The 19,192-nt window shown below is 38.5% G+C and overlaps 3 protein-coding genes across 5 annotated transcripts in view; 1 reads left to right on the forward strand and 2 right to left on the reverse strand.

Annotated features, from left to right (window-relative positions):
* Window positions 1–13,777, reverse strand: part of Corin (corin serine peptidase) — a 300,751-nt gene extending 286,974 nt beyond the window's left edge. For all 3 annotated transcript variants that reach the window (XM_073957346.1, XM_073957342.1, XM_073957345.1), the window contains exon 1: window positions 13,127–13,777. The gene's annotated coding sequence lies outside the window, so the exon portion shown is untranslated. The remainder of the gene's footprint in view (window positions 1–13,126) is intronic.
* Window positions 2,623–4,261, reverse strand: Uba4 (Ubiquitin-like activating enzyme 4). The gene has a single exon (XM_073957383.1). It carries the CDS (start codon window positions 4,048–4,050, stop codon window positions 2,719–2,721), a length of 1,332 nt encoding a protein of 443 aa, XP_073813484.1. The 5' UTR covers window positions 4,051–4,261; the 3' UTR covers window positions 2,623–2,718.
* Mad1 (Mitotic arrest-deficient 1) lies at window positions 5,795–9,204 on the forward strand. Its single transcript, XM_073957347.1, has 7 exons — window positions 5,795–6,044; window positions 6,125–6,282; window positions 6,350–6,697; window positions 6,768–6,962; window positions 7,286–8,248; window positions 8,317–8,570; window positions 8,646–9,204. The coding sequence occupies exons 1-7, from the start codon at window positions 5,921–5,923 to the stop codon at window positions 8,851–8,853; spliced, it is 2,250 nt and encodes a 749-aa protein (XP_073813448.1). The 5' UTR covers window positions 5,795–5,920; the 3' UTR covers window positions 8,854–9,204.
* Window positions 13,778–19,192: the final 5,415 nt, after the last annotated feature.

Raw genomic sequence — 19,192 nt, forward strand, 5'->3', positions numbered from 1 at the left:
GAGACATCGGGGGTTATGACACCACTTATGGAGAAGTTTTTCATGGCTGAAATACTCAGACATGTAAGTTAACATTACACTGAGGGGATTTGCCACCACCAACAATTTGTTCCATGTTCTGGTCGGGGATTGAACCGCAGACTCGTTGATCTAGAGGTTCTTGCTTGTACCTTTGAACTTCTCTCCAGATCATGAACATATATCCTAATGTGGCTGGGTGGGAAGGGCCTCTCCACTAGATCATGGCAGAGTTGCTCATTGCTCTCAAGCAGGTACTGCATCGACAACATATGGTTGTGCTGATGTAACTGTAAAGTCTTCGTGTCCTCATGAAGATGCTCCACTGGTGCTCTGACGAGGCATCCTGTTACAGTTCTCAGGACGGAATTCTGACAGGCACCTCATATCTTAAAACAGAACGGCCCATTGCTCTGTAAAAGGTCAACGAATTTTCATTGTCAGCACCCCAAGTGCTGCCGCCCTACGACTTGACAGACTTATTGCTACTTAATCTTGTCACAAATAGCTGTGGCTTACCGGGACAACTTAAACATACTGTGGAACGTTGCACGCAATATTTTGGGGTAGGTAGTAGTAAAAATCAGGACACCATTGACCAATAAAATTAGGGGAGCCTCATTTCAGTCGTACATGTGGTGAACAGTGTGACAATGAATTTAACAACGGACATTTTCATTTTCCTCAGAGGCAAGAACATTACTAAGTCAGCTAAGTAGACATTTATCTTATCACATACATATGTATGTATGTCATCGACGATAGGACATAACGCCAAGATAGTACATTACGATCTCTATGCCGCCTGAAGAGGGTGGATATAATTCCATTATTTCTCCCTGTTTCACTGTACGGGTTCAACGTTTCAAACTCGGCTGGAAGAAAGTCTTCTCTATGTCCTCAAACAGCTTGAAATGCTTGTCGGTATCGAAGGCCTTCCATAAATTAAGAGCCAACAAAATTATTCGGTTGCACGGCATGTTCTGGTTCAAACCTCGACTGATATGTGTGGATATGGAGTCTAATGCTTTTCCGGAGCTGTGTATTTTCCAGAATCCATGCTGATATTGAGCAACTAGGAAACTGTTTGTCATCGAGCGGAGAAGTTGTGCTTCTAGAATCTTCGCTACTGGCAACAGTAATGAGACCGGCCTCCATGATTTGCCTCTGCTAGCATCCTTGCCCGGCGTCATTAGCGAGCCACGCTGCCAACTTTCAAGGTTGTCAAATACCCAACTTTGGATTCATCCAGTTGCATAAATATCACATTGGAGATTTCGTGTGGGATTAATGCTTTAGATAGATTTCGCGTTTCGGCAACATCGCTCATCGTAAATTGAGGTGGTACCTCCTCGGCTGAGAGGGTTCTTATACGGCTTAACACGCTCCTGTTCGCCCTCTAACACTCTGGTTGCTCTATAAACTGCCGGTTCAAATAACACCTGCACCTCCTCGGAAATATCACTGTCACGCCGTTGTCTTTTTTCCCGGATTCGAGAGTGATCTTACCGTCTTACCCACAATTTTCTAAATCCTGCACCAATATTGCATTGCTTCAGGTTGTCTAGCCACTTTTTCTGCATATGTATGGCGAGCTGTGGAATCTTCTCTTATCCTTGTAGGAGCGTCTTCGCTATGGAATTATCAATTTACTCAGCCATCTGGTCATTGTCGAGGACGGGATGGCAAAGCTAATGGCGAGCATTGAAATAAATCCCTTAGTTATTTAAGTTGGTCATCATAGAATGTTTTAAAACCTTTGGGCATTATGTCAGAAAGCATGGATTGTAATCAGAATCGCAAAAACAACCGTTGATAAAAATTTGAAAACAATCCTCTAACAACACTTAAACTACATATAAGCGAATAATTGTATCTTTTGCAAGGTAGGTCTCCGAACATCATCCAACAATTTCGGATAATGAGCGAATGCCACAACTAAGATCCGCTTAAAGTAGCCGTCCGAAAACAATTGTAAACTTCATGTGGGAGGTACCCGAGAGAGTGAAACAATGTGGTCCATATTCGAGCCGACCTCTACTCTTCTAGCTGTTGCTTTGAATAAATTTTAAACCAGTGGTGCGATTTTCTAACACATTTTTTTGAATTACCGACAAAAATCGGTAAAATTAAAATGCAAAATTATGAATGAAAAGTTCAAATAAAAATTGACAACACTCTTGGTATCGGTGGAACATTAACACTGCTTTCTATTCGTCGCTAACTTACCGAAAAACATCGGTAATTACCGAAATTATAAGCTTTTTAATTTTACCGACAATTTTCGGTAACTCAAAAAATGAGTTTCAGAGTCGCACTACAGGTCAATGATCACTAGACATCGGATGTTTTTATATCTCATATCCGATTGGACTCAAATTTTGGATCTTTATTAATAATCTTTATTAATAAAAAATATGCAAATATGCAAAATCCGATGTCCAATGATCACTAATCACTAATCGATGACATTTTATTCCTTGTCTATGAACCGTAGCCAATAGCCTTTAATCTGATGACAATGATCTTTAATCCATGGTCCATGAAATTTAATCCCGGTTTACTTTTAAAACATTTTAAACTCTAAATACAACCAAAAAAGCCTTTATCTTCTCTTTTCATTTATTAGCACACAGAGAAAAACTTAATACCTATTCAAAATTATGTACATATGTATATAAAAAAATCAAAAATTTCTTATTAATAAATAGGAAAATTATTATCAATTTTATAATGCCAAGCATGTAGGCCACCTTTTATATCGAATATAGCACGCTGGGGGAATTTCTGCAAAATGTGCTGTGCTGCCAATTGCGAATCATTGCCACGACGACAAAGTAAAACAATGCCACGATCTTCATCCTTTAACTCCTGCTCAAATCGTTGCAAGTAAGAATCATTTAGTATCGTTTTTAATGGAACATTTTCTGAATTTGGTAAACGGCATATTTCATATTCTGCCGGTTGACGAACATCCATTAAAATATGTTTACTCTGTGCAATCTGATCCTTGTATTCTTCAACGGTGAGACGATTTTCCATAGGTAAAATATTTAAAGCCATATCTTTATCCGAGGCATGCATACCACAAAATTGTTCATAATCAATGAGTTGAGTTATCATGGGTTTGGAGGAGCACACATCACAATCGGCACGTTTGGAACGTAGACGTATATTACGGAATTGACAACGACCACCATCGAATATTAGCAGACGGCCAGCTAAAACCTCACCACCCAAGCCTCCCAATGCCACTTTGATGGCTTCTAAAGCTTGTAGAGATCCAATGACACCGGTAATTGCACCCAATACACCACCATCACCACAATTGGTAACAGTATCTGGTGGTGGGGGAACTGGGTATAAACAACGATAACAAGGGCAGCTTTCACCATAATTGTAAACCGTCAGTTGTCCATCCATCTGCAAAGCACTTCCAGAAATCAAAGGTTTATTCAACATTACACAGGCATCATTCAGCAAGTAGCGCGTGGCCACATTATCAGTACAATCCAATATGACATCATATTGTCGTAAAATTTCCAAAGCATTTTCACTGTTCAACAACAACCTGTGGCATTCTATTTGACAATGGGGATTGATTTGATGTAATGCCTGTTTGGCAGATTCAACTTTGGCCATACCAATTGAGAACTCCGTGTGTAAGGTTTGACGATGGAAATTGCTACGTTCCACTTCATCATAGTCAACCAATCCCAAACGACCACAACCGGCAGCTAAAAGATATTGGGAAGATGGACAACCGAGACCACCCATACCGACAATGAGAAATGCAGTTTGTTTTAATTTCAGCTGACCCTTCACTCCGAAATTAGGTAAAATCAATTGTCGACTGTAGCGAGCAATATCGTCATTGTTTAACATTTGGGCATTCTGATGGGCTTGTCCATTTTGTTTTTGTTGAGATTCCACTAATTCTGATAGTCGCTTTTCCTTTGCAGCACAACTCTTTCGTAGCTCTTGGATTTCCTGTCTTAATTTCTCAATTTCATCGTCAACTTTTGTTTCCATTGTTTGTTGGCTGTGTCTGAAGATATCTGTTGTGATAATTGCTTTAATTCTCCAGAGTGTTATGAATTTTTGAATTCTTCCAAGGTACTTGCGACACGCAATTCAATGATTCAATTGCAATGGATAGTAAGGAAGAAAATTACAAAGATATGGCATCTCTCAAACGAATAAGGAGGGATAGTAAGGTAGGACGATAACGACCATAATCAAAACAAAATCGCAGAATAGTATTAGTGTTTTACAGGTCGAAAAAAGGGGACTGTTATAGTCCTCTATAAATTGATTTATAAATATGAAAACATATGATTGATAGGGATAGGTAAATCGACAGGACGACAAAGTATTTTTTTTTTAAATATGTCCACATGGTTGAATAATTCTTAGGTAGGCCACAGCTAACAGCTGATTACAATATTTTTTGTTATGGCTTAATCTGTCAAAACCGTGTTGACATGCAGAGTTGATATTTATTATTGATCAAAAAAAATTCAACTCTGTTTTGTTTTCATTTCAACATTTCGTTCTTCTTCTTCTTTGTATACTCATCCGTTATCATTCATCAAAACAATTTTGACGTTTTAAGCCATAGCGACAGGGTTGTATTTTTTTTTGGCGATTCTCATACCTGGCCTACCTATGAATTATTGTACCATGTATGTCCATATTTATATTAGGCAATTTTCCTTGCGGCAATTGTCAGTTTGATGGAGAGAGGGATGAGGCATATGGTAACCCTTTGCCTCTCAACACCCTCTCTCTCCAACAAACTGACAATTGCCACAAGGAAAATTGCCTAATGTATGTATGGACTATTCTAAAACAAAGTAAAAATTCACAATGGCACATGGCCATGGTACACACCACACCAACCGATCAAATATGAAAAGTCAAATCTATTTATAAAAAAATTATTTTTGATGTAATTTCCCCAACAACATAAAGAAAGTTTTGACATAACATAAGCTGTGTTCCAGAACTAAACAGTTTTTACAATTTTTACGACTTTTACACATTTTACTCGAAAAAGCGTTCCCGTACACAAAAAAATTGTAAAATGCTCACTTCTCTTTAAACAAAAATGGAGCTGAATGACGCTCTCTTTAAAAACTTTTTACACGACAAATTTGGGCGAGTAAAAAAAATAGTAACATGGTTGCCGGCGTCTGATTGGCTGATACGCCGACTTTGACATTTGTTCCAGTTTTTTTGACGTATTTTCCATTTTTCCGTTCCCGAACTATTTCAAAAAACTTGTGTGTGAGAACAATTTTTTTGCAGTTCTCTCTTTTACGAGTTTTACCATTTAAAAGTACGGGAACGAATACGCCACGGTTCACACATACGCCACAGTTGCATAAGGTCCGTTAGGCGTCCGTTGGACTTCAACAAACTTGGCATCACTTAAACTTTTTTCATTTGGTTGTTGTTTTCAACGCGTCACACAACGGACCGAAAAGGCCTTTGCACAAACGGCGCGATGAGCGTCGCGTTACAACAATCACATGAAAACTTCAGCAACAAACTTGGCATCACTTACACTTTTTTCATGTGGTTGTTGCTTTTAACGCGTGACGCGACACACAACGGACCGTGTGTGCCGAGTACTTAAGTATTTGGCTCAAAACCCAATGGGTTAATCCAGTTAAGTGCAAACGGGATATTAGACATTAGTTTTTGTACGTTAAAAATCTCCCCAAGTAGCGGGAAAACCACCAACTTGACATCCCTGTGAATACATTGAATTGAAAATACAACACTGCTGACTGACGACCACCGGCGTTAAATTCTGGCAACACTGTAGTTTTGCAAACAATTTTTTTCTCTCTCTGTGGCGTGTGTTTTTAAAAAGTTTATTGGAAAATATTATAAAATGGAAGATATTAAAACAAGTTTAGATAAAATATTGGCAAAATTCAATGATTCCGTTTCTCATTCGGCACCAAAGAAATTAACATTCGAGCATTTGAGTGATTCTTTCAACGATTCCGGTACAAGTAAGTTTGTCGGTGGCTTGATGCGTCGTTTTTGCATTGTTTGTGTACATCAATAATTTGTCTGTTTGTACTGTTTGCAGTTCCCAAGAAGAGGCGTTTATCACAAAGTTTTGAAGACAATGCATTGAATATTAGCCTAAATAATAGCAATGTGTCGTTGAATAGTAGCTCTGTCCCGCCACCAAGCCCATGGGAAACAAGGAGAATGAAGGCAGATTTGATAGAAGCCAGAACTAGAGTAAGTATGCTTGTTGGTGTGTATACCAAACAAAGGATTCTATAATAATTACTGTTACTATTTACAGATCTCAAAATTCAAGCAAGAAGTAGAACGCCTACACAAATTGCGCCAAGAATCTGAAACTTTATATGAAAGCCGTGTTACCGAGCTAAAGAAGCAATGTGATTTTTCCTCTAATAAAATCCAGGATTTGGAAAAGCACATGCAATTGCTGAGGAAACGTGAACATGCAGCCAAACAGGATTTAATTAAGGCTCAAAGTGAATTGCAACAGCAAAAACATGGTTACGAAGAGGTGATTATTAAACTGCAAAAGGCCAAACATGAAGTTGAAGAAAATGCTCGTTTGGTGCAAAACAGTATGGCCAATGAGTTGGGTGAATATAAAAGACATGCTGAGAAAATTGAGTTGGTAAGTGTTTGTAATATTGAGAGGGAAATTTTGTGGCCGTTTATTAATGTGTTGTTCTTTTCTTTTATAGGAATTGGAATTGAGTTGCGACGAATTGGAGTCCCTTAGAAGTCAAATGGATGATTTGAGATCTAAGGCATCTTGCTATGATGATCTGAAATTGGATCACGAAAAAGTCAATCAAGAATTGGAAAATGCAAATCAACGTATCAAGCAATTGGAATTTGAAATTTCTTCATATAATGATTGGAAGGAAATAACCAAGGTAAACATTTTATAAGGATCGTTTTCAAAAAATGTACATGATAGGATGGAGGCGCTTAAACCAGACTTTTGGCCTGTTCTCTAAGACGACTCGAATTCAAATCCGTTCGAATTACAGCTCAAATATTTGTCAAAGATCAGAAATTTGGTGGTGGTTCAAAAGAATTTGTATTCGAATCGTTTCTGTGAAACAGGCCTGCAGTCCTATCCTGGCATACGTTGAAGCTACCAGAATTTCCATGAAAATGTTGCCTTGCCTTCGGTTGATATCTTTATCATCATCGTTATTAATCTTTATTCTTTAAAATATTTTTTTTTTTTCAGAATTCTCAAGATCGTTTGCTTAGCATTCCGAATATGGACAAAGAATTGGAACGTTTGCGTTCCAACAACAAACACTTGCAGGAATTATTGGGAAATAAACTACTTCTGGAGGAACAAGTCTATGATTTACGCTCACGTCTTGAAAGGGAAGAAGGTGCACGTTCCGAAGTTGTGGCTTTGCAAGTTCAACTAAAACATGCCCAAGAGGAATTAAAGGAATGGGTCAAGATTGCCCAGGATCATTGTTCAGCCAATACAATGGTTAGTCCCATGGCTTTGAGGGCACGCATTGAAGAACTCTTGCAACACGATGTCCTTATGGCAAGTGAAAAGAACACCAAGGCTTCTGAATCAAAAACAATGGAATCTGAGCTAATGGACTACAAGCAGAAATGTGAAATTTATTCGAAAAATTTGGAAGAACTTAATGTGGCACTTAAACGCCATAAGGCCTTTAAGGATCGTGTGCAAAAGAAACTATTGTTGGTATCCAAAGAGCGTGACTGTTATAAACAGCTATTGGAGAACTTTGAAAAAGATCTTACCATTTCAAATCCCATTGCACCCGATCTATCTTCCACAGAGAATCAATTGAAAACACGCATTGAAATGTTGGAAAAAACGTTGGCGGGTTATAAGGATATGTGTGCCAGTTTGGAAAAGGAGCTAAACACAGCCAAATCCCAACCAAATGCTGACCAATCCAATGATCAAAGCAGTGTCAATATGAGTGTGGACGCCAATGCTTCGGGTTATGAACATTTCAAAAGGGAACTGGATACCTTACGCATGGAAAATGAACGTTTGAGACGGCGTAAAGAGGAACTAGAATTGGAGCTGGAACATCGCTGCCTCAAGGGTGATTTCAATATGGACAAATATAAGGTGGTGCACATGAGAATGAATCCGGCAAATGAAGCCTATGAAAATGCAGATAATTTAATTGAAAAATTGCAGGCTGAGGTAAGGAAAAAAAGAAATGAATAATAATTAACGTATGCATAATAAAACAATTAATTAATTATACTCAGATTGAACGCCTCAAACGCAAAAACAAAAAACTTGAAGAAGACAATGAAGTCACCCAGGCCCGTCTAAATGAAACCTCCAACATGACTATGAATTTCAAGGAAATTAATCAGCTACGCGGCGAACTTGAGTCAATGAATTCAAAAATGAAGAAAATGAAGGAATGTTACAAATCAGCCAGCATGGAGTTTCGTGAAGTTGTTTACATGCTATTTGGCTATCGTATTGATAGGGTGGGATCAAATACAAATTACAAGTAAGTACCATAAACCCAGCTCTTTACTTTGAAGAAATTCACAATACATTTACATGTCTTGTTGTTGTTTTGCAGAATTTCCAGCATGTATGCTGAAGATCCAGACCATTACTTAAATTTCCGTTTAAATGAATCCAATATGTTGGATATGCTGGAGACACCATACTCTGCAACACTCAAAGCCCTAATTGAAACACAGTTGGTGGGCAATAAATCGTTGCCAGCCTTCCTTAGTGCTTTAACATTGGATTTATTTCAAAAGGCAACAATAACAATGTCTTAATAGCACACCACGCACAGAACATTCGCAAAAATGACGGTGGTGGTCCATGAGCAGCATACTGTGCAGAATAGTAGTTTTAGGTTTTTTCATTTTAAGTAAAGCCCAACGATAAGTATTTTTTAAATAATTATATCACAGAAACAAAAAAACATTCATACTTCTTGGCCTTTTCTCTTTTTTCGAAGAGTCACAAGAATTAAATCAAAAAAGTTCCAAAAATAATACAAAAAATAAAAACAAATGCAAACAAGGAACTACAACAACATCCATACTATGGTTTAGTAATTCATATTGTATATTGTGCATATTATTAGTAGTAAACTACAATATAATTCATACATAACAAACACACATTTGGATTTTTTGCGCTATTTTTGAAGGTTGTTAGAGCTTTTTTTTCAATTTCATAAAAGTATGCTTATAAAAGTACCCGCTTTTGGAGGACAATCACCGTCTGGTGCTAAGAGACTTCAATGCTGGGATTCTCTAATGCATTTTTTGGTTACCGACAAACATCGGTCAAATTAAAACGAAAAATGATGAATGAAAAAGTATGAATAAAATTTGGCAATACGGTTGCTATCGATAGAACCTAACGAGAACTTTATTTTGGTTGCTAACTTACCGACAACATTTATTAATTACCGAAATTATAAGCATTTTAATTGTACCGATATTTGTCGGTAACCAAAAAGTGCGTTAGAGAATCCCACTACTGAAGAGTTGCAAATAAGAGCCGAAATAAGTGAATTGTGAGCAACGGTTATGTCACTCTCGAACCTTGGAAAGAAGACAGATAAGACCTCAGCTACGTTCGGCAACGTTACGCTGATTGATCCTAAAAGGTGCGCGAGAGTTATTTCAATCAACAGTTTATCGAGCACCCCGGGAGTGACATAGCGAAGAGAAGAGTACTACGTCGCATTAGATCTATTCCTGCTGAGGATGAACCACCACAATTTACAATGGATGATGTTGCAAATTTCATCAGGAACGCTAAATCATCCAAAGCATTGGGTCCTTATGTAATCCCCATGGTAATGCTGAAACAGCTGGATGTGCCGGGAGTGGAGTACCTCACTAAAGTTCTCAACCTGTCGTTAGTCAACCACATCGTTCTTTTCTGAAGTTTGGAAAATGGACAGGGTGGTCGCGCTACTGAAGCAAGGCAAGGATGCCAGCAAAGGTGAATCATGCAGGCCAATTTTACTTTTGTTGTCCGTAGCAAAGACCCTTGAGGCCTTCGTCCTATCAAGCTTTAGAAATAGTTATCCAGTTGCCGATCATCAACATGGATACAGTAAGTAGCACGGCACAACAACAGAGCTTAACGCCATCTCCACACATATCAGTCGAGGACTCGAACCAGAGCAAGCCGTGTGACAAAACAGTGATGGTGGCGCTTGACTTATCAAGTACTCCTTTGATACCGTCAAGTACTTCACGCTGTTTGAGGACATTGAGCGACCAAACCGTCCGGGCAATTTTGAAACGTTATATCAAGAAGTCCTACGTATGCGTATGATTTCACGATCCTGGAGGCAGGTATCTTCCGTGATGACATCTGTGAAAGACTGGGGCCTAATTATGTGAGTCGATTCGATCGAGTATTTGCTCGTGAATAAGTTTTCGACACGAGAAAAAAACGGCATGATAAGACTCGATCGAAATCGTTGATCGAATGTTTCGAGAGTAACCGGTAATCGAACTATGTGTTCTTCAGGGAATGTTATGAAGGTAGATGTCAAAAAAATGTGTTTATTTCAAAGCAAAAACTAAAAAACAAAATTATGGATGAAAAATGTAAATATTTGTGGAATTTTTTTAACAATACATTGAATAATAATTTCGGAATGAAGTTGTGCTAAGAAAATATGAAAATTAGTAATGTTTGCAAAATTGTTTTGACATTCTTGTTACAGTTTGCTAATACATCTACCTTAATAATTCTCTCTCAAAATAAATGAGAGAATTTGGTGGGTGTTTTGACTTAGCCTCTCTGAGAGAGTATTTCCTTTGGTAAACAACGGGGGATGAACTGTTTAAAATGCACTTTATTAAAAGTTGTTCACTTATAAAGTGAAGGCTATTAATATTAAATAATTTTTTGTTTTGCAGAAATTCATATTTTTTCAACTTGTATTTTAACGACTGCAAACACTAATTTTTGGTTAATGATAGCATGCATATGTATTTATTTTAATTCTAATTTTATCACAATTTCTCAAAACGACTGAAAAGGACTTTTCCCAATTTCTCTTGTTATTTTGTGTAAAGAATGCTCACAATTATTTACTAATATCATTTTTCCTCTATAAACCGCCAATAAACAACATTTTTAACATTTTAAACAAAAATACAATAAGAAATCTTTTATTTCGTTTGTTTACGATAGGCCATTTGGCTACGAGAAATTACTCGCAAATTTATGCTCAATTTCTCGATAATTTTACTCGATAACGAATGTTGTCATCCCAACTTTGAGTACTCGGGTCGAAACAACTCGATATCGAATCACGTAATTAGGCCCCTGAACTTCTATTTATCCGATCTTACCACTTTTTTTATACCCTCAGCATTTATGCTAACGAGGGTATATACACTTTCATACGGGCAAAATGTGCCTCATCGAAATAATGGTTTTAGACACCAGGTATGTTTGGACGAAATGTGTTTCAGACAATTTGGAGTCGATTGAGCAATGTCCGTCCGTCTGTCTGTCTGGAGCGCACGATAACTCTCTAACGAATTAACCGATTCGGTTCAAATTTTGGCTTTCGTAATATTTTACCCAAACTTAGTTTAAGTTCGAAGATGGGCTATATCGGTCCACTCCTTCCGGTACCTCGCCCACAAAAGTTTGAAAAAGTTCCGAAAATTTGTGCGGAGTAACTTGAAGGGAGTAACCGATTTGGTCCATACTTTGCCCATCGTGAAATATGTACCAGACTTAAATAAGGTTTCAATATGGACTCAATCGGTCCACTCCTTCGGGTACCTCCCACACAAAATTTCAGAAAAGTTTAGTTTAGGGCCATATCTCGAATCGCTTTGATTTTTGTTTTAGCAACATGTATTCACAGCCCTCCATACGACGGTACAAGTTTCATCAGGGGCAAGTCCATACTTCCTGAGAAAATTGCCTATAAAATTTCAAAAAACCCCTATGACACCGTGTGAGGTGGTTGGAGCGCAAGATAACTCTCGCACGGATCTGTCGATGCGGTCCAAAATTTGGCCTTAGTAATATTTTGTACAAACATAGTTTAAGTTTGAGGATAAGCCATATCGGTCCACTCCTTCAGGTACCTCCCCCACAAAAGTTCAAAAATGTTCGGAAAAATTGTTCGTACGGTAATTCTTGAAGGGAGTGGCCGAATTGGTCTATACTTTACACATCCTAATATATCCACCAGATATAGATCAGGTTCAAATATGGTCTATATTTGTACACTCCATCCGGTACCTCCCACACAAAATTTCGGATAAGTTCACTTTAAGACCTGATATCGAATCACTTTGATTTTTGTTGCAGCAACTTGCATTCGCAGCCACAATTACGATGGTAAACGTTTTTTTAGGCGCAAGTCCATACTTCTTGAACAAACAGCCTGAAGAGTGTAAAAACCCCCTATGGCACCATATGTTGTGGCTGGAGATCCACTTCCATAACGGTCAATGTCGATCCATTCCTTTTAGTATCTCCTTCGCAAAACTTTTGATCTTTAATCCTAATCAAAATTTTTGTCGGTTCAAACGCCCAAAATTTTTAAAACCCCCTAAATACATACGTATTTTGGGAAAAAATTGTTTCAATATACACAGGCTGAGGGTATATCTCTGTCGGCAAAGCCGACTGATACTTTTTTACTTGTTAACAACAACCGAATATCAAAATTTTCGGCGGGCTGACTAATGTGTCCCCGTAGTAAATAGTAAAGAAGTAAGGAAATGCCGCGACCCGAAAACTTATGAAAAACTGCACCAAACATGATTTTATATCGTGCTCCAGTTGTTGTTCGGTCTCTGTGATACAAAGGAGGTGCAATTGATACCAGAGACATCCTTTTAGGTATGTTCGTTAAAATTATTCTTTTTTTGTATACCTCGAATCTTCAATGAAAAGGGTATTTTTGATTCGTTCATGGCCGTTGAAAGAAACGCCAACCTCATTTATTTGCATTTTATAAATATTTCAAAATAAACGGTTTCCTTTTTTGATGATAACAACAAACAGCAATGAGAGAGAGAGTTTAACAAAGTAAACACTTACCCCAATATATCAATTAGTTTTTGTTTTGTTGAAAGTAAGTCAACAAAAATTGTTTGTTTACTTTTCGGGGGGCTTAATAGCAATTTTAAATCCTCATTTGATAGATGATTGTGGTTGATTTCTATTTTTACATGTAATTTGCTTTTTGGCTGTTGCTATTTTTAAAGTTCTTTCAAGTGATTTGCTGTTTTTTTATTTTGTTTATTTGTCTTTTTTTAATAGAGATGTGATAAGAAGCTTTAAATCATCAAACACTCGCCTTATAATGGCTTTTCAATTGATAAATTTGCAAGTAATTTTAGGATGAATGAATATCACACATTGTTGGTGGTTGTTGTTTTTGTTTTCAAACTAAAAGAAATGCCGCGCGCGTTTACTTTTCTTCTTAGTTTACGTTTTTTTTATTTTATTTTATTTATTTTACTTTGTGGCGTCATTATTATATCAGTCGGTACGTTTTTGCTTAACTAAGAGCGAAGGAATGAATATTATCAAAGTTCGTTACGTTAATTCATTCACAAAAGAAATTTCGAAGAATTTTTAACTGCATCGTTGTTTGAAAAAGAAAAAAAACACAAACTCTTAACTCATTACTCATGCTAACCACAACTAACTAACTAAATACGCCAGTAGCATTACTGGAAGACTACTGAAAAACCATCGGCAACAAGTTACTGGCAACCGCATTGTTTACCCTCGTCTTCATTCTTATCAAAGTTCTCTGCTCAAAACAAAAATGCTATCCAAAAACACTTTTCGTTTGTTCTCCGCTCAACTTTCATACACTGGGCTAAGCTAATAGCTTGCCGGTCGCTCGATCCCCATACACAAAGACATGAGATTTTCAAATTTCATGTGATTTTTCCTTTTTTGTCAATGAGTGTGTTACGGCAAAGTTGTTGTTTGCTATTTTCTTTTTCCTCTTGGCGGTCGTGGTGGCTGGGTGGGAGGGTGCACTCATCTTCTATCGTTTTGTAGTAATAAAAGATATACAATTACAACAAGCAAATATATGCATTGTAAGATTTGTGATCTATTATATTAGAGATTGAGAAAAATGCGGCGGAATGCATTTTTAAATAAAATCGAGTGATAAAATCATGGACCAGAACATATGGCCATTTGATCATGTAGTTATAGTGCGTTTGATGTGTATAGAGGAAACACAAATCTAGCCAACGTCAATATATACAAATAACGGTTATGAATTTAAATATTGAATCTCTAATTAATTTTACCGTTACCGACAAAAAATCGGTAACATTAAAATGCAATTATCGTAAAATGCAAATATCGTAAGATGTCGATAATGTTTGGTTTACATTCGGCGTCTTTTCGTGATTTCGAAGGCGTTTCGTGATTTCGCGCGGAATCATGCAAAATTTATCATGATTTCGCATACAAAAATGAAATCATCTTACAGCCTGTTTCTGTATGTCGAAAGAAAAATGTGTGCGAAAGAAACACGTCCAAACTCTTGTGTGTTTTTCAAATTTGTTTTTTGTTTTGAAGCAAAAGCAAAGTTAAAATTATTTCGAAAACTAAAGTTCGGGCGTGTTTCATTCGCACACATTCTTCTTTCGACATACAGAAACTGGCTGTTATTTCGTGATTTCAGCGAAATCAACATCGAAATCACAGTACACATGATATACAACCTTGCTTTTGCCTAAAAAAGTACCAAAAGTTGCAACACTTTTCACGTATCACAATAAACAAGGTAGATGTGCGAATTGCTGAAACAACAAATTTTAGTATCAAAATTTGTAAACAACGTCAAAAATATTAAAAAACTTTCTTACAATGCTATTTTTTTAATGGTAATTTTAGAAAATGGATCTAATTGTAAAATAATGTCTCCCCTATACAAATTTCCTAAAAATACGGAAACGGGAAATGACGGAAATTGCAAAAACTCCAGCAAAAATGTCAAAATCAACGTATCAGCTATAATATTAGATACCAATGAACATATGAACATGCTTGCTGCTAGTTTCTGATAGGCCAAAATTGTATGGCAGAAAACAGGAGAAGAGGGTGATATTCGGCGCTATTTTTGTTTAAAGAGAAGTGCATGTCTTGCTAGATTTCGGAATACGGGAACTCATTTTTAGTACTAAACGGGACAACTACTGCATGTACTAATATTTTGTAGGTCTGAGCACAACTTTTATCTATCAAAATTTATTATTATGATGTCTCAACTATAAAATCATTATTTATTTTTTGGTACTATACACAATTGATATGATATATAGATAATTTTACGATAATTTTTTAAATAAAGTTGTAAAGTTCTGTATTGTCGAATATTTTTGATCTTTAATTCAATTTACAACAACTTGTCTTGAAAATTCATGTTCAATCAGCTGCGCATATGCATCTACCTTGATCATTGTCATATGTTTGAAATCAACAAAAAATTAGTGTAAACACCGGGGTGTATTTCAGGATTTCGTGAAATCCAATGGATTTTGGAGCGCAAGTGTAAACTTGGCATAAGTTAGCAAAGGTTGGAGCAAAACCAACCAAAGGAGTGACGATAGTTATATGATCGACCAGTCACTTAGTTGGTAACCGTAGGATTTGTTAAAGCTTTCGGGCCATTATGTCGAGAAATATGGACTTGCCAACGAAAAATAGGATATTGAACTACCTTCGGAGAAAATTTCAATACGTTTTCTTAAGCGAAAATTTTTAACTTTTGTGAAGGAAGTACCGAATGGTGTTGTCTGATAAAAACTTTCTTGGAAATTGGTATACGATTGGAAGAATTTGTACGATTTGCAAAGTTTCAGTCATTCGGGTACTCAATTCGCAAGCCATTTTTATAGGCTGCGGTGAGTGTGGAAATCGGAGGAGATGGTGGATTAAGTTGGAAAGATGGGAAGGAGGAAAGGGGAAAGGAGAGTAACAGATTGTTTTAAGAAGAGAGAGATTATTTTTCTAGACTGTTCTAAGCCTATTCTGACCCGCCCCAGAGCCACTTTAGACTCTTGCAGTAAACCACCAGGATAGTAGGGTCAATAGAGGAGAAGTAAGATAGAGAGTCAATCACATGTACACCAAATAGTCTATGTCTTTTGACCATCAGTCTAGGACATCTACATAAGAGGTGCTCGATTGTCTCCGTTTCCTCCTCATCCTCACAGTACTCAATGTTATCATCCCACTTACATGTCAAAAATCTTATTCTACAGTGGCCAGTTATGACCCCTGTAGCGATTCTGATTTCCGACTTGCAAAGTGAGAGAAGGGACGCAGTTCTACGCCTTGAGATTGCCGGCCAGATTGACTTCGATACCTTGAAACCAGGTACGTCTTGCCAGATTCTTACGGTTTTCTCTACATAAAACTGGCAGAGTTTGCCGAGGAAGTAGCAGAGCGGTGGCTTGACATAGTCCTCTACCATAAGGTCAGAGGACTGGGAGCCTCGCCTTGCTAGTTCATCAACAATCTCAATCCCTTCAACATTGCAGTGCACTGGAACCCAACAAAGTTTGACGCTTAAATTACAGGTTTTTAAGAAGGACCTACAATTTTGAACGATCCTAGATTTAATAGTGTGAGATTCTAACTCCTTAAGGGCAGCCTGACTATCTACATAGACTGTAACTGTCCTGCCTGCGTGGTCCGTCATTCCTACCACTAATTGTAAGGCCTTCAATACTGCAAAGACTTCCGCCTGAAAAACACTGCAATTTGCATTAAGCTTGAACGAGCGTTTAATGTTTAGCTCTTCGCAGTACACCCCCGCTCCAGTACCTTCATCCATCTTTGAACCATCAGTAAAGATGGAAAGGCTATCGGGTAGTGGTCTGCCATGCTCCCATTCACTTCTATCAGGGATAATTACCTTCGCTGCATCAAAATCCAGTGAAGGCGAGATATAGTCGGTTACACTCCCCACATCTGTTAGTCCGATCTGACTGCTTAACTGTTGTAAAATGCTAGCATGTCCAGGCCCTGAAGAGCGCCACAGGTTAAGCTCCTTGAGCCTCAACGGGATGCTTGGTACTGAACAAGAATATCCAGAGACTGGATATTCAGTACTGCATTCTGTGCTGCCTGAGGGATGTTCCTCACTGCTCCTGTAATTAGAATTGAAGCAGATCTTTACACAGTTCCACCGCGAGCCAGTGTGTATCGCTGATCCTCCCATCCAGATCATCTCCATCGATGATCTCCACCCGGAATCATCCGGATGCTTGGTACTGAACAAGAATATCCAGAGGCTGGATATTCAGTACTGCATTCTGTGCTGCCTGAGGGATGCTCCTCACTGCTCCTGTAATTAGAATTTTTGCAGATCTTTACACAGTTCCACCGCGAGCCAGTGTGTATCGCTGATCCTCCCATCCAGATCATCTCCATCAATGATCTCCACCCGGAAATCATCCGGAGCGACTGTCACCTGGGAGACCCCTGACGCTGATGACCGTTCAACAGAAGGTTGAGAAGGATTCAGCCCTTGGTCGGCTTTCCCCGGTTGATCCTTCTCTAGCTTCTTTTGACCGGTCACCTTTGCGAAGGACTCCACCTGGTTGTTCGAACGATGTTCCACCACCCTCTTAGCAAAAGGATGCGGGTCTTCGGAGGACCTAACCCTCTTAACGCATTCCTGCGCAGATGTCCTCGAAGAACCGCCCTGTTTTGAGGTCAATGGGCCATCCTTCGAACCAGCCACATGGTTCTTCGCCGTACCAGCCCTGTACCACGCTCCATCCTTCTTGCCTTCAGAAGAATAAGATCCATCAGTTGCAGACGATTTTGCAATGGTCTGTTGACCAGTCCTTTGCACAAGCGTCGCCCCTGATCGCTCTCCAACCTTCTTCTCCCCAACAGGTCCAGCAGCAGCCACCGACGAAGCAGTCGAAATAGGCGGTACATTTAGCGGCTGCTTAGCTTGATGCTGCGTCTTTTCCTGCGCCAGCTTCGAAACGCCAGGATTCACACCAGTAATTCCCGAGCGGTTCGTCGTGTTAGGGGCCGATGAGGTCGAGCTGCCTGGTCCTTCCGCAGTCATCAAAGATGACTGCAAAGGACTCGAGCAACTCGACACCATCGGTTTTGTTGATTTCCCTGTGAGAGATATTTTTTTCACAGCAGCTGAGCTGGAAACAGCATCTTTCGCAGGGGTCGGAATTCGGTCGAAGAGTTTCTCAATGTGAGGATATTTCCGTTCTAAACGCCTCACAAATTGAATCTTCAATCCAATCTCCCTGAATTCCCCCTGAGTTATCTCAGTTGGGTCTCTGCCGATAAATTTCGTGCAGTAAAACACGGCTCTCCGGTAGTTATACTTGTCCTTCCTTATGGGTACTTTACACGATATGTATTTTACATATGGGTTGTCACTTTGCGTATACATTTTGTATATAAAAAGTGACAACCCATATGTAAAATACATATCGTGTAAAGTACCCATTAGCCCGGCTGCATTAGTGTGAATTCTATTTAAATCTGCTTTGATAGGCTTGTTGGTCTAGGGGTTCTCCCCTGTAACGTTGGAACTACCTTTCTGGATCATGGAGATCCGCCCTACAGAAAGAGTCGTTGTCTCCTCATGTAGGTGGTCCACTGAAGACATAAGGAGGCACCATGTTGGAGTTCTCAGAGCCGAATTCTGACAGGTTTGAAAATTTTCCATCGCGTTGCTTTGAGCCGCATAGCTTACCACAGACCGACCTATCGCGTTATATGCGGTGAACAAGGTTTCTTTATCTGAACCCCATGTGCTGCCGGCAAGCGACTTTGTCATATATAGTTGTGGCATTATAATATCCGTGAAAATAGCAGACAGCATTCAACTTTTCTCGCTTTTCCATAGTAGCATTCGGTTACTAACTAATTCATTGTTCGTAACAAAAACGTTTTTGCTTCTCATTTGTTATTCTTGACCCACATATACCAAAAATATCTCAACTACCCTCCCCATCCGGTGGAAACGTCTCCACTGCTCTCCCAACAATTTAGTAAATAACTTTAAATGCAAACATACCAATGTTTTACTCCTGTGCTCCTTTGGCAGGAGAACGATGACAAATTTGAGGGCTCATTCAATTA

Source organism: Musca autumnalis, unplaced genomic scaffold (genome assembly GCF_047663935.1).
Source record: "Musca autumnalis isolate F117 unplaced genomic scaffold, ASM4766393v1 scaffold_5, whole genome shotgun sequence".
NCBI lineage: Eukaryota > Metazoa > Arthropoda > Insecta > Diptera > Muscidae > Musca > Musca autumnalis.